Source organism: Saccostrea echinata, unplaced genomic scaffold, assembly GCF_033153115.1.
Source record: "Saccostrea echinata isolate AGI-Se365-2 ecotype Australia unplaced genomic scaffold, CSIRO_AGI_Sech_v1 ptg000077l, whole genome shotgun sequence".
In the NCBI taxonomy this organism is placed as follows: domain Eukaryota; kingdom Metazoa; phylum Mollusca; class Bivalvia; order Ostreida; family Ostreidae; genus Saccostrea; species Saccostrea echinata.
Window position 1 is genome coordinate 520,444 of NW_026889826.1, and position 14,557 is coordinate 535,000.

General features: G+C 35.8%; 1 protein-coding gene across 1 annotated transcript in view; it reads left to right on the forward strand.

Moving 5' to 3' along the window:
- Positions 1–14,557, forward strand: part of LOC133176623 (intermembrane lipid transfer protein VPS13D-like) — an 80,925-nt gene that overhangs the window by 19,703 nt on the left and 46,665 nt on the right. The window contains exons 14-33 of the mRNA XM_061311730.1: positions 1,717–1,869; positions 2,475–2,653; positions 2,840–2,985; positions 3,222–3,343; positions 3,461–3,552; positions 3,867–4,035; positions 4,257–4,401; positions 4,747–4,878; positions 5,085–5,175; positions 5,435–5,592; positions 6,110–6,388; positions 6,619–6,980; positions 7,199–7,332; positions 8,824–8,962; positions 9,201–10,953; positions 11,912–12,059; positions 12,300–12,459; positions 13,159–13,417; positions 13,571–13,751; positions 14,021–14,557. The exon at positions 14,021–14,557 is cut by the window's right edge and continues 252 nt beyond it. Coding sequence (XP_061167714.1) covers positions 1,717–1,869; positions 2,475–2,653; positions 2,840–2,985; positions 3,222–3,343; positions 3,461–3,552; positions 3,867–4,035; positions 4,257–4,401; positions 4,747–4,878; positions 5,085–5,175; positions 5,435–5,592; positions 6,110–6,388; positions 6,619–6,980; positions 7,199–7,332; positions 8,824–8,962; positions 9,201–10,953; positions 11,912–12,059; positions 12,300–12,459; positions 13,159–13,417; positions 13,571–13,751; positions 14,021–14,557 — 5,339 coding nt within the window. The remainder of the gene's footprint in view (positions 1–1,716; positions 1,870–2,474; positions 2,654–2,839; positions 2,986–3,221; positions 3,344–3,460; positions 3,553–3,866; positions 4,036–4,256; positions 4,402–4,746; positions 4,879–5,084; positions 5,176–5,434; positions 5,593–6,109; positions 6,389–6,618; positions 6,981–7,198; positions 7,333–8,823; positions 8,963–9,200; positions 10,954–11,911; positions 12,060–12,299; positions 12,460–13,158; positions 13,418–13,570; positions 13,752–14,020) is intronic.

The window sequence follows — 14,557 nt, forward strand, 5'->3', positions numbered from 1 at the left end:
GCTACATGTACATGCACATAGACACAAATTTAATGAGTAAGTAATAGAAGAAACATTATATATATGTATGTGTACATATGTGGAAGTTTTGTCCGTGAAACTTTGTACATGCATACTACATTATGTACATCCAGGTAATGAATGACATACAGACCTAAACAATGAATATGGTCATAGGGTAAAACTTTGTGACTTGTATCAGAATATTATTTACTGTACGAGGGGCATTTGAAAAGTTCTGAGAACTGTTTGATAAAATATTAACCGTTTAAGCGTTTTAAGGGAAATAACTGAATTTGATATTATTGGACAGATCACAAAAATATGCACATATTGTGACGTCGCTTTGTAATTTTTATTATGTAATAACTCAGAAAATGACATCAGAATCTCGAATGTCTAGCATACTGACCATAAAAATGACGTAACAAGAGACACAATTTCAGTGAAATAAAATCTTAAAAGTCATCTTTTGTTCATTACTCGGATGCACGCTAACGGACACAACTACCAGTTGGAAAAATGTTTTCATAGACTACAGTCTATCATATGGAGTTCCTATAGTTCTAAGGTGGTTTAAGCATGTGTCAAACATAGCATGTTATTATGCTGTCAGAAAATCGCAAAGTTTACAATCACAGGAGAATAGTGGACGGTGTTGCAGAATTTGCTGGCATTAATTCGTCAGGTGTTTTAACCAATTTTGCGGGAACGATTAAAGCTCAAGAGAGGTTAAGCTACATGAGCTAAGGGTGTGCTTTATTTTCTCGTAAAAACCAAAATGGCGCCGGTGTAGTTCTAACTCCACCGTATCTGATATGTTCGAAAATTTTAAATCATGGAAATTAAATAAGATTGTACATGGCAATGAAACTCTGCAGATTTATTTTTTGAGTCGAAAGTCAAAAGCAGTAGTGAGTTTTGGATCGTCAAAGTTGAAATAATATGAAAAAATACACACAGAAACAAGTCCGGGGGAAGACTTTTGTGCGTCTTATTCATAAACGATAAGAATCCTGATACTAAAGATACATTTGTGGAAAACTGCATTGTTACACTTCAGTTTTATGTAGAATATCTTTTATTTAATATAGTGGAGAGCTATATAATAGACAGAAAATCCAGCTATATCATATAAATAAAAATCTTTTATGAGCGCTTAAGATAACATTACCCTGCTTATTTACCAAGCAAAAAAATAAAATATGGAATTGCGGATTTACCGTACCATTCTTACAGTCTTACTCTACCTCCATGCAAATTTTCTTTGAAATATCTTTTCAAAGAAGCCTTTGACAGCACTTTTTTGATGTTCTCATGTTGACAAAAAATGAGACTTTTCAGTATGCTAAACATTCGAGATTCTGACGTCATTTTTGGAGTTATTACGTCATAAATATAAGAAAATGAAGTTACTATAAGAGCAGATTTTCCAGCTCTTTTCAATGGTATCAAACTTATTAACTTCCGTGAAATGGTTAATATTTTGGCAAGCAGTTCTCAGAACTTTTCAAATGCCCCTCGTATAATTATGAAATGACTATGTATGTATATTTAGTAAAAAGAGAATTATTGCTTGATTAAATGTGTAATCCTAGTTTAAAAGCACCATCAAGATCAAGATGAGGTTTGACTAGAAAGATTCTTGGTCTCAGATTTCCATTACTATTATCTGGATGTATTGAAAGATACTGATTACTTAAGTGTAAATTTCAGAGATAGAACAGGAATTGATGGACGTTGTACAGGATACATCAGAGAACACCTCATTCCTTAAGAAGGACACTGTGTTTGCTTACATGAACTTTAAACTGGAATCAGGGGTCTTTAAACTCCTCAAAGAGCAGACAACTGCTACATCCCCAGCAGGTACAGGTACCTTACAGCATGGCTACTATGTAAAATACTTAATAATGCTGTGATTAAAGGGCGATAACTCTTAATTCTGTCAATGCTAATTGTGTAAAAGAAATAGAAAAAGAAATCATGCAAAAAGATTTATTTGACAAAAATAAGTTTTCAATATTTCAATTATCAAACCAATTTAAAATAAGATTTTTCACCACACAAGAACAACTGAAGCAGAGCTATGAAATAACATCTTAGATCTTGGCCATATACATGTACTAATTAGAAGGAGAGAAATGATTCAATTTCAGTTGAAGAATAGAAAGTTCTCAAGTTAAAAATATTGTCCATATCAATAAGAAATCATGCATACATTTTATCACAGGTACCTAAAATGACAAATGCATAAATAATGGCCAATATTCACCCAAACACAGAATGCCAAACCAAGATGGTCAGAAGATAAAAACGTGTTGATATTTAATCTGACACTAATTTAGAGTTATTAAAAGAAATTTGATTATCCCTTGACCCTTCTTACTTCTTACCAAATTTAAATATGATGATACGAAAGGTATGGAAGGTATGGGAACACACAGTGTATGTCTCTGAATGATGTTTTTTAGTTTCGAGCAGTCAGTTGGTGACAATGATGGAGCTGGAATGTTCTACAATCAACATACTGTTTGAATCAAGGCCTCGAAGTAAAGCTATGAAGTTTGGAGTTAATGTCGGGGGGCTGTTCCTCAGAGATAAATTTCTGGAGAATTCTTTATTCCCTAATATTATTTCACCGCAGCCAAAGGTATTGCTAGAAAAATTCAAGACTTATTTTTTCTATCATCATCATCTATTCATTTTCTGGTTCTTTGAATTCTTTTTTGTCTACCAATGCATTTTGATGAAGATTCAATAATTTTGCTGTCCAGTATTCTGCACCATTACAATACAAATGCTTAATTAGACTATAGAATTTTTCGGAACATTGCAGGAGCGAATCTTGTCCCTCTCTAAATCCCCCCAGAGCAGTTTTTCCTCCCAGACAACAAAGCCTCCATCCAGTCCCCCAGGCCAGGAGGCATCAGAGGATAAAATCTTCAAACTGTTCTTTGAGAAAAACAGTGCAGCTAAATATAGGTAGGTATCAAAAAGTTCCATTTCTATTAAAAATACACCCAGGCTTTGTGTGGCATTACTCTGCATTTTTAAATATACTGTGATGCATAGCATCAGTAAATTGTATATTTAGTAAATATTCTCTCCTTTATTCAAGGAACCTTTCTTTTCTATGGTTTCACAGAATTCAAACTTGTAAATTAAGCATGGTTTTTAAAGTTTAAACTTTTTAATGTTTTATGTTTACTTTTTTGCAGATTGGACATTCAGACTAAACCTCTGGATGTTGTTTATAACCCAGCCTCTGTGAGGAGAGTGAGGGAATTCTTTACCACAAGGAAACTCAGCAGTTCTCGCCTCTCACAACTCAAACTCACTGGTAAGATACTCTCACATGTCTTTCTGCTATTGATTATGTACATGGGAGATAATCTTGATTTGTGAGAGATGCATGTTCAAGTTATTAACAGAGATTTATTAAACTTCCTATTGACAGCAACTGCCAGACAGCAGATTCAGCAGATTAAAGAGCGTTCAAAGGCCGAACTCAAACATGCCCTGGAGGACTTGTTAGAAGGGGATGAAGGGGTAGGTAACTCTGTGAGAACTGTTAAAGCTACTGTAAACCAGCCCCCCAAAATATAAAGCAAAAAAAAAAAAAAAAAAAAGATACACATTTTATCCTTTATGGCTATTTGATTGTATGATTTGAATGTTTATAGGAATTGTCTATTTAAACTCTTAATTCTAATTCTTAATTTGGAGAAAGAGGGGAGGGGGAGTATTATTTTTGCTTCAAGTAACATTTTCCTGTCACCATTTTGGGAAAAATAATGTGTATTGAAGTTGATATTTGTTTTTTAAGATTGTTTGTTTTTAATCCAATAAACATTTGTCTTCAGAAGTACAGTCGATGGGACATAGACCTTGACATTTCAGCCCCTCAGATTATGGTTCCAGAGAATTTCTCAGATCAGTCCTCTAATATGATGGTCCTAGATCTGGGTCACCTTCACTTCTACAATAAGACAGCCGACAAAGCCACCACTAGTCAGACAGAAGAGGAAGATGGTGAGTTATAGATCTTTGTAAAGTACACAAATGATCCATTTTGTCTACTTAAGTTTTTTTGGAGACAAAGGCATTGTGTATATTTGTGAGATATTTTTGGCACAGAGACAAATGCATATAGTATTTATTTTGATATGTTATAGTTAAAAGCATGAGATTTTTGAGATATTTTTAGCTAAACTGCATATTTGTCATTCTATATGTGACAACTGTAATTGTAGACAATGGAGAAGATTTTCAGACCCCCATGTCAACCCCACCCAGTGAGGCAGAAAATGAAGAGAAACAAGAGGAGATGATGGAGACAGATGATCTGCCACACGCCGCACTGTCTGAGGCTCAGCTCTACAACAGACTGTATGAGAGGTATCAACTGTCTACCTAGCACCTATGTTTGTTAAGCCTTCAATAAATTTATTAAGTACATGTAATTAGCTGGAACAGTTATTGCCTTGAAATTCCTGACTTTAAGTTATAACTTTACTAGGACAAACTTTGTACTGTTAATGTTGTACAAGTTGAGTCCACTGGCCAGCAGACTCACTTGAGCCCACTGGCCAACAGATTTCTTGCATGCTTGTATGTTTAGTTTGTGAAATCTTCACATTGAAATTTAGGTTATAAAATAGTCATTTAGTTGTAATGTACATGTAATTCAGAAATTATAGTGTTAAATTCAGTTTAATCTGGTGATGTGTTACACACATACAGGTACTCATTAGACCTGTCTGACCTACAAGTAATGGTGGGGAAACCCCGAGACAACTGGAAACACATCAAAGGGCGGGGCATTACTCACTTCCATGTGGTGGACAAATTCAGCATCAATTTACACTTTGAGAGGTAAAGTGATATGCATCATGATTGCAAGGAAATTCTAGCAGAAAATTCTTGACATTGTTATTTTCAATGTTTAATAGTTACAAATGCTGAATTTTTAATTTAAAGCAAAATACTGGTAAAAATGATATTAGAACTTGAATTTGTAGTCTGCTATTAACTTTTCTTGATGAAAAAATTTGTATCACTCAGAGAACATACATTTTCAGGAGACTCCTTCACACTACGGACCCCGAGTTCCCCAGTATGATTGTTTCAGGAAATCTTCCTTCTCTGACTCTACATGTTAATGAACAGAAGGTATGGGTCTGTTGATCTAGGTAGCTATCCTTACAGTAATTACATATGTAGGAAATATAAGTAAAATGGATGCTTCTGAAGGATAGGTTGTTACCAAACTAAAAATTAAAGTAAGCTACAGGAACTGACACCTGGCACTTAAAGAGATTTAAGATTTATGTACTGAATGTATCTTTTTAAAATGTTTAGAAAGAGTATTAAAAGGTTAACAAATCATTACTGAAACACAATTTTCAGCATTCTTTTTATATTTTTAAAGGTGACTGCCATGAGGAAATGTGTGGACATCCTGACCACACCCACTGCCTTTGTGAGTCCCTATGCTGTACCGAGCTCGGAGAGTGCTGTATCCATGACAGAGTCTATATCAGCTGACTTCAGTGACATCAGTTCCTCCAGCAGTGGTACTGACAGCAGGTCTGTTATAAAGTGTAAAATCCTTTATTTTATAATATAAAATTGATATTCTATATATATTTATATATATAAGTTAATATAAATTTGATCTTGCCATGCAATCAGAAAGATAACAAGACTTGAGTAAAAATGTCAGTCATTCCTAAAATGTTTATTTGCCTAAAATGTACATGCAAGGAAATATTTAGTAAGCAACTATACAAGTATGTATGTGTGTAGACAATGTTCAGCTACACATACATTTGAAATTCTCTGTATTTGCTATTATAAGACTTAAAGGCTGTGTATTTGACTCAAGTGTAAAACTGCTATATGATCCCAAAACCTGATATGACTTCATTATTTAGCCTATTATAAGAAGGACCATTATATGCCATGTAGTGTCTTTTCAAAGAATTCTTATGTTTCTGCAGTTTGCTTTGGTTACTTCGAAAAGTTGCATTTTTGGAATGGTATAATTATGATTTTTTTCTTTTTATTGAATTTGTCTTATTTATGATAATCTTACTCTCCATAGATCTAATCAGGACAAGAAAGAGGATGACAAGACAGCTTCCTCTGTAGAAGAATCCCGTCTTCTCTGGGGGCAGTTCACCATCAACTCACTGAAGCTAGAAATTCACAGCTTTGGGAAACCTTTGGCAGAGCTCCAGGTTACTAACGTCATGGCCAGTGTAACCAAGCGACCGTTTGACACAGCAGTGAAGGTTTCTGTACACAGTCTGCTCATTGTGGATGCCCTACAGACGTACGGTCCTGATTTTGAGCTCTTGGTTGCTTCACACAAACATGTCACGTAAGAAGACTTTTATGAAAAGAATTTGAATTTTCACACAGAAATTGCAAAAAATTTAAGATATTAATTGTACATACATGTATTTTCACTGAAAGTGAGGTATTGTTTGCATTAAGGTTTGTTCCTTTTAGCCTAGAAGGAAATTAAAGGTAGAAAAATATAGAATTCTACAAAACTTTTTAGGTGAGCTGTTCTTTTTAATTATGAATTTTGTGAAACATTATTTTTAGAATTGACAGTAAGAGTGGGAGTCTTCTGGGATCAGATCCTTCCTCCCCAATGTCTGCCACCTCCCCTAATTACCCACAATCCCCTGCAGAGACCCTATCTCAGCCCTCCTACAGTAGTCATCTACAGACCGTCCAAGAGGCCATTAGTACAGCCATTCATTCCTTGTGGACAGCTACGTCCAGCATTGGGTCACAGGAGCGGCCAAAATCTGAGTCCCACCACAGCCACATATCTGCCGGGGTAGACTCGGAGGCCCTGATCAAGCTTGATGTGGACATCATTGAGGAGGATTCACCCAGTAATGACTACAGCTGTCCACTGAAAGTGGCCAACATTCAGTTCAACAATTTAGATGTCATAGGTAACTAGAATCACCAAATTAGAGACTGACATTCATGTATGATCCAGAAAAAAAACCCCTAAATCTTAAGAGTTTCTTTTGTTTTTTCCTCCCCATTGAGACTAAACTTTTTTCAAAGATTATAAAATGAATTGAGAAGATTCTTAGCACATTTCTTCCTCTTATACCTGTTTCAAGTTTATTTGTCAATTAATAAACAATTATTTTTATATTTGCAGGAAATTGTGAAACAATGATGGAAATGGTGAATTTTGTCAAAAGGCTGTCCCCATCCACAATGTCAAGTTTTGGTCCAGGATCTGTGAATAAATCCTCCATTGTCAGCAATATGGGAGCTGGAACCAGTTCATTGGTATGATATTATCGTTCTCTGGTTGTTACAATATGATATTCATCTCAGTTTGAATACTGAGATAGACATCTAGGAAAGTGTTTGAGGTAAAGATCCAGAAATATATGCTTGACACTTGCCAATTGTGTGCTTATTACTGTGTTACATGTACCAGGATGTGTACAGGTATAAGCACACAAGAAGAAAGAGAACATATACAGTCAAACTTGTCATAGCGGTCACCTCTATCCAGCGGTCACCTGTCCTATGCGGTCATTTTATTTCCTCCCAATGATATTTCCTATATAAAGTAACTCTATTAAGCGGTTACCTGTGTAACGCGGTCAGCAAATTTCAAACCAAATCGCCATTTTCCCCGGTCTTTAGCGGCCATTTTGTCCAATCACGTGACCTGATCTGGCGTCAGCTGATTCCTAATTTTTGTAATGTAAATAATTGGTCAAGTGTTGCGGGATCATGAACAAAAAATTAATAGATAGACTTTATTTAAAACCATTTATATTAATGGATAAGCATATGAATTATTTAACAAACTGCTTGTTTGTTTTACAAAATTCGGACAACAATGCTAATGACCGATAAAGTTAGCAGGAAAAAAACGAACATTATCGATCATAATTATGAGGACCTAAACTTACGGATTTGGAATCAGCTTTAAAAAAAAAAGAACAACGTAACCGTATTTATCTATTGATACATGTAAAATAATTTTGTCTCCCATTTACAGTGTGTAAGCTAATTACAATATCGCATGCCCAACTCCGAGAGCTGTGAAATGTTTTTACGCATGATAGGCATTTTTTCACACCTAGGAAACTTGTATGATTTGTAGAAACCATGATTACTGTTTATATACACAATGTGGCTTGAGTATGTCGTGAATTTCACAAGAGAAAACGACCGTCAGGGATTAGTAACGCTTCATTGCTCAGGACACCTGTGCACCTGTTTGATCAACTGAAAGTCAAAGTGACAGTGACTTGTTTGTGTATTATACAACAATTTGAATTTATGAAAAAAAATACATGTACAGACTGATGTTAATTTTACGAATCCAGTTTAGATAAAATAATATTTGATAAATTTTATTGATTTATATTATAGAAAAAATTAAGTTATTATGATGGAGGATAATGCAACACCCTGTAAGAATATACTGGTATTTTATTTTCTTGGATTCATTAAATTTAGTTTTAACTCATCTTCAAGTCATGCATCTATGGAATAAAGTTTTTAAAAAGTAAGTGAGACCACTGATGTCCTACCTATCTTTCTTCTATATTCTTTAGTGTAATAATATAAACACAGAACCGAGATATTTGTATAGAAATTCTTTGGAAAAAAAAAGATGAACCTCTATCCAAAGGTCACCTCTGTATAAAGGTCACTTTTAATGGATCCCGTAGGTGACTGCTTAATACAGGTTTGACTGTACATGTACTGTGTGAATAAATGTAGGTAGAGAGTAAATTTTTGATATTTAATGTTTAGCCTGACAAAATTGAGGTCACAGCAGACTTCAGCAGATTAAACTTCTTGGTGATGAGGATTGAAGAGACAGATGGAATAAAGCAAGCTCATAAGGTTGCTACAGCAACCATGTCATCTGCTAAAGTTGAGGCAACCATAGGTAGGTCCTGCAATTGGAATATTTTACTTCACTTTCAATTAAATATTTAATAAATAAATGAATATAATAATTGTAACTATCAGCATAAACATTTGATGGTTAATAGGTTGCAAAGTTAATGTGTACATGTTTGTACTTCACTAAAGAAAGTCTGGAGATGTTGATAAGGTCAAGATTTGTTGCATGAAGTTTTTGGTTGCATGGAATGAATAAGTATGATTTTTTTCTTTTACTAAAGACAATCATCTGGATGTTCAGGGGTCGTTGGGAGGTTTCCATATTCTGGACGTGTCTGCCGAGGACATCAAACATCAGCACGTGTTCAGTGTTGGATCACACTCAGCTCTCACTCAAGTCCAGGAGTTACCTGTCCACGACATTATGTACAAAACTGCCCAGGAGTCCATGTTCTTCACCGAGCAGGAGGAAGCATTCTCCTTCCATATTCTTAAGGGAGTACAGCAGACGACAACTTTACAGGATATGGAGGCATCACCTAGGATGAGAAGATTGTCAGGAAAGGAAGAAAAATTGATAAATGTGAGATTAAAAATGGCATCCATTTGTTATGTCCACTCGCCAAAACTTCTCCACGACATTGCTGACTGTTTTTCAGACTTTAAAGAGTACACCAGTTCCATGGCAACAACCATTAAATCTGCTGCTTCTGATGTGGCTACTAAAATTGTAAATAAGCGGACATCAGATGCTTCTATGCTTGGAAGTCTTTCAAATATAAATGACAGTACTTTTTGCTCCAATCTTTCTTTAGATGAAACTAGTCAATTAGAAAATTTCATTGAGGAACCTGAGACTAAAATTGTTTTAAGTGCACAGTTAGAAACTCCGGTGATTGTTATCCCTAGGACTGCTTCAAGTTCTGAAGTGCTGATTGCACACTTAGGAAAAATTTCAATCAATAATCTTTCCCGTGATACAATGCAAGAGGAAGGAAAAGAAATATCTGTGATATATCATGAGAGACTGAGTGTTGAGGCAAGAGACACAAATTTGTATGCAGTAGACATTGATAATCCGAAATCCAAAATGGATCCCTCTCTTGATCAAAGTGCAATGTACAATAGTGTTTACAATCAAAGTGATTGTGGAGTTCCAATAATGCATGACACAACCTTGGAAATCGTAATTGATCTTGGTCACACAAATGTTTCAAAGGAACAGGAAATTGAGACGGTTTACCTTGGAGAAGAGACTTTAAAGAGTAGCCCTCAGGATGTTCCGTCCTCTCAGAATGTGATTGAGATAATGGCCAAAATTTCAACTCCAATCAAACTAGAGCTCTCTAAAGGAGTCTATGAACAGGTGTTAGAAACTGTGGACAACCTGACCTATGATGAAAAAACTCATGGTACAGCTACTAACAGTTCCTCATCTACGACTTCTTCCGCGATCTCATTCTCAGCTAGTTTTGTGTCAGCAAAGTCAGACAAAAGCCGGGAATCCTTGCCGGACATTCCTGAAGATATTCCAAACACCAGTGAAGCAGTGCCATCTAAATCTGATGTAAAATCAGAGGATGCAGGGATGATCACAAGAATCTCTTTTGAGGTGCCTCTTTTCAATGTTGAATTGAAGGGGGATTTTGATGAGGGGGAGAAGGGACTTGTGGACCTAAAACTTCATAATTTCTCCATGGAATTTGAGAAGAGTAGTTCATACAGCACCAGTATTGAAATCCAGTTACAGTCTCTGACAATGGAAGATTTGTTAGTGAATGCAGATTCTGAGTATAAGTACATGTATCTCTTAAAATCTAGAGTTTCAAAAGCTGATGATAAGGAGCACATGAAACCAAAACTGTTCCTGTCCCATTCCTGCCCAGACAGTACGATTTTGATGCCAACTGCCTCACTACCATCATCCCTGCCTTCCAGTTTCCATGACAACTTGAGCAATTTAACAAGAGGTTCGGCTTCTGCTGTAGGTGCTGGAATAGCCTTCCAGCCCTCTAAAAGTAGAAAACCTACAGGGTAATTCAAAAAACTACTTCAACAATTCTGTGATAGTTGGAAGACTGCTTGAACTCATTCAGTTGTAAAGAAAAAGGTTCACTTAGGGCCTTTTTTCGCCCTGTGAATTTCTGAAAAACTGAAACTGCTTAGTTTTAGTTGACAATGCATTAAATTTCATTTAGACAATTGGCGATTGCGAATCTACCAAAAATGACATAATTTTCTGGCTAATCAATGCATTATGACATCATGAAATGCATCATTTTCCTCATATCCTGAACAATTCTACAAAAACAGCCAATTTTTAAAGCTATTTTTCGATATTTAATATAGAGCGCAATCTCTGATCTAAAATATGCAATTATTTACTGATAGAACCGTTTCTGAGGATTACAGAAGATATTTTATTTTTTAGAACAGAGGGTGCGCTCATATTATTTTTCTTCTCTGAAAGTACCTAAATATAGCTGTTTTCCTTAACATTCAAGAACATTGCAATTCCATAAAGCTTGTTTTCCAAGACCTGGACTTTAAGGAGAAAAATTTAAATAGGAAATGAATGCACTAAAGTTTCTACTTTATCTTGATGTTTAAAATTGAACATAAGGTGTTAGTCAATGAATTGGTATATCTACAGGGCCATTTTATGCATAAAGTGAACCTAGCTCTTTATCCCATAATTTTTTAATAATGAGTTATCAGTAATATCAGTCATGTCATTGCTTACATAAAAAAAAAAACACTGTCTGTACAAGTCTGTAAATACATTTGATTAGTGAAATTATGTTAGATTGAAAGTGCTTGCCTTAAATCAGTTCATATTATCTGTCACAGTTGTACATTGTATGTCTCATCCCATTAAACTTCCTGATTTTGTAAGTCATGGAGACCAAATGTGACTGCATTAATTATTGATGATGTTTTCTAGAAATTTGTTTACTAATATGGATTCATTGACTTAAATTGTGTTTAATAGGAAAGATTCCTGCCCCCAGACCCCTCCTCCATCTCTACGGACATCCAGACGATCATCTGTAACCAAACCTAAAGAGGACGATTTGGTTCACATCAAAGTACAGCTTATTGACAAAAACTCACCAGAATATTCAGCCAACTACAACAGGGTAACATCAGTTAAATTGTTATAAAATGTTGTACATGTACAAGGTAAATTATGTTTTATTAATATCTGGGTAGTAATCATCAGGTAAGTATTTTTTAAATTAGTTTTCATTCTGGTTAACAGGCAGTACTTGTGGGATTTTTCAATTAAATATGAATTCAAAGTAGAGTAATAATATTTTATGAATAATAAATGAAGATAGAAACAGCATTTAATTGGCAGTCTTTGTATTTCGTTACAGACAAACCGTTTTATAGATGTAGACTTTAACTGTTTGGATGCCAATGTTAACCTGCAGACCTGGGTTGTACTGCTGGACTTTCTGGGGATGGGGGCCAAAATTCCAGATGCCAGTCAGCTGGAGGTCAGCTTAGAGAAAGATCCAAGCCTGTCGCTGTCAGGTAAATTACCAGTCTGTGGTCAGTTCTCATGAAAAACAACCAGGGTTGTCACTGTTGGGTAAGAAGTCAGTCTTTATCTGTCATATAAAGAGTCAGTCTGTCACTGTGGGATAATAGTCAGTCTGTCACTGTCAGATAATAGTCTGTCACTGTCAGATAATAGTCTATCACTGTCAGATAATAGTCTGTCACTGTCAGATAATAGTCTGTCGCTATTGGATAATAGTCTGTCACTATCTGATAATAGTCAGTCTGTCACTGTTGGATAATAGTCTGTCTGTCGCTGTCGGATAATAGTCAGTCTGTCACTGTCGGATAATAGTCTCTCACTGTCGGATAATAGTCTGTCACTGTCAGATAATAGTCTGTCACTATCTGATAATAGTCAATCTGTCACTGTCGGATAATAGTCAGTCTGTCACTATCAGATAATAGTCAGTCTGTCACTGTCTGATAATAGTCAGTCTGTTGCTGTCGGATAATAGTATCTCGCTGTCGGATAATAGTCTGTCTCTCATTGTCGGCTAAAACAATCAGGCAGAGCCACAATAAGAAATAAGGTTGTGGAATTAATGATAAGGAATATTGTTTATAAAATACAAAAAAAGGGGTGTTTTAAAAATCAATTTTCAACTTCAATTTTTTTTCTTGCCAGCTACATGGACGTATTATTAATTTGTCTGATGTTGATTCTTGCAGTTTCTAATGAGCCTTCTGTTAACTCGGTTGTTAACCTAAAAGTAAAGAGCTTCACGTTAATCCTGAACAAACCCGAATATGAGTTATCTCGAGCCAATGTTGAGTTGCTGTCAGCTAATGTCAACTTGAGAGATGAGAATATGGCAATCTCAGGACAGCTGGGTAATCTATCACTGATTGACAAGTCGCCCCATGGTAACTTGTACCGGGAGAGATTTGTCACAGTGGGTGACCAAGCTCTGGTGTTTGATATATTCAAGTAAGAATTATTTTAAACCATTTACTATTTCATAAAATTTCATACATGTATATGAATGTGTACTTCTTTGAATATGATCAAGACTTTGATAATTCTACATAGAATTACCATGTTACAACAATGAAACAGGTGATTTAATGATGTTTGTTTCAGATACGGCCCTCCTGATCCTAATCTAGTGAGAGACTGTGACATCAGTGTTAAATTACAGATGGCCTCAGTTCGATACATCCACACTAACAGATTCCAGATGGAGTTTGTGGCATTTCTCCAACACTTTCTACAGCTTCAGGATGTTCTAGGGAGGTACCGAGCAGCCTCTGCTGGAAAAAGGGTAAAAGATTTAATTTAAAAACACCAAACAATTATATAAATCATGTAAATATTATCTATGCAACTGTACATTAGCTTATTGTAGTAGAATTCCTATATTTGACCCCATTTATTTTGAAAGTGTGCTGATTTAGGAATGTCACTCAAAATATAATTTCACATGAGTACATTTTAAAACATAGCTTTTAAATAATTCCATCAAATAGCTCCTGGCAGAAGTTGCTAAAATAGATACAAAGTATATGAGAGCATTCTCTATGTTTGTTATAGGTGACAGACAAGGCCACCAGAGGATCTAGAATCAAACTGGACATCAATGCAGACTCTCCAATCATCCTGCTACCACACAGCTCTAAGACTACAGACATCTTAGTGGCTGACCTAGGAAAGCTGACGGTAAACAACTGCTTCATTTACGATGGAGAACCAGGGACCTTGACTTTTGAACAAGACGACAGTGATTTGATGAGTACGCGGTCACGCGAATCAATGTCTTCTATGGCTTTGTCAGAGACCAGTGACTATTCCATAGACAGTTCCTCTGCTGCCACTGGGATGACCCAGAGTCTGTTCAACAGTTACAACCCACCAATGGCAGCTATGGCAAATCCCATGCTTCAGAGTATCTATGGAAGCTTGGACCAAGATCAGAGGTCCTCAGTGAGTGAAGTCCGTGATGAGTGTGATATTTATGACCCAACAGAAATAGGTACAGGGAGTGCAACAAGGTCACCGAGGTCACCAGAGGGCAGCAGTGTGGATCCAGAATTTTTCCCTGATTCAAGCTCCTGCTTTTCCAGTTCAAAT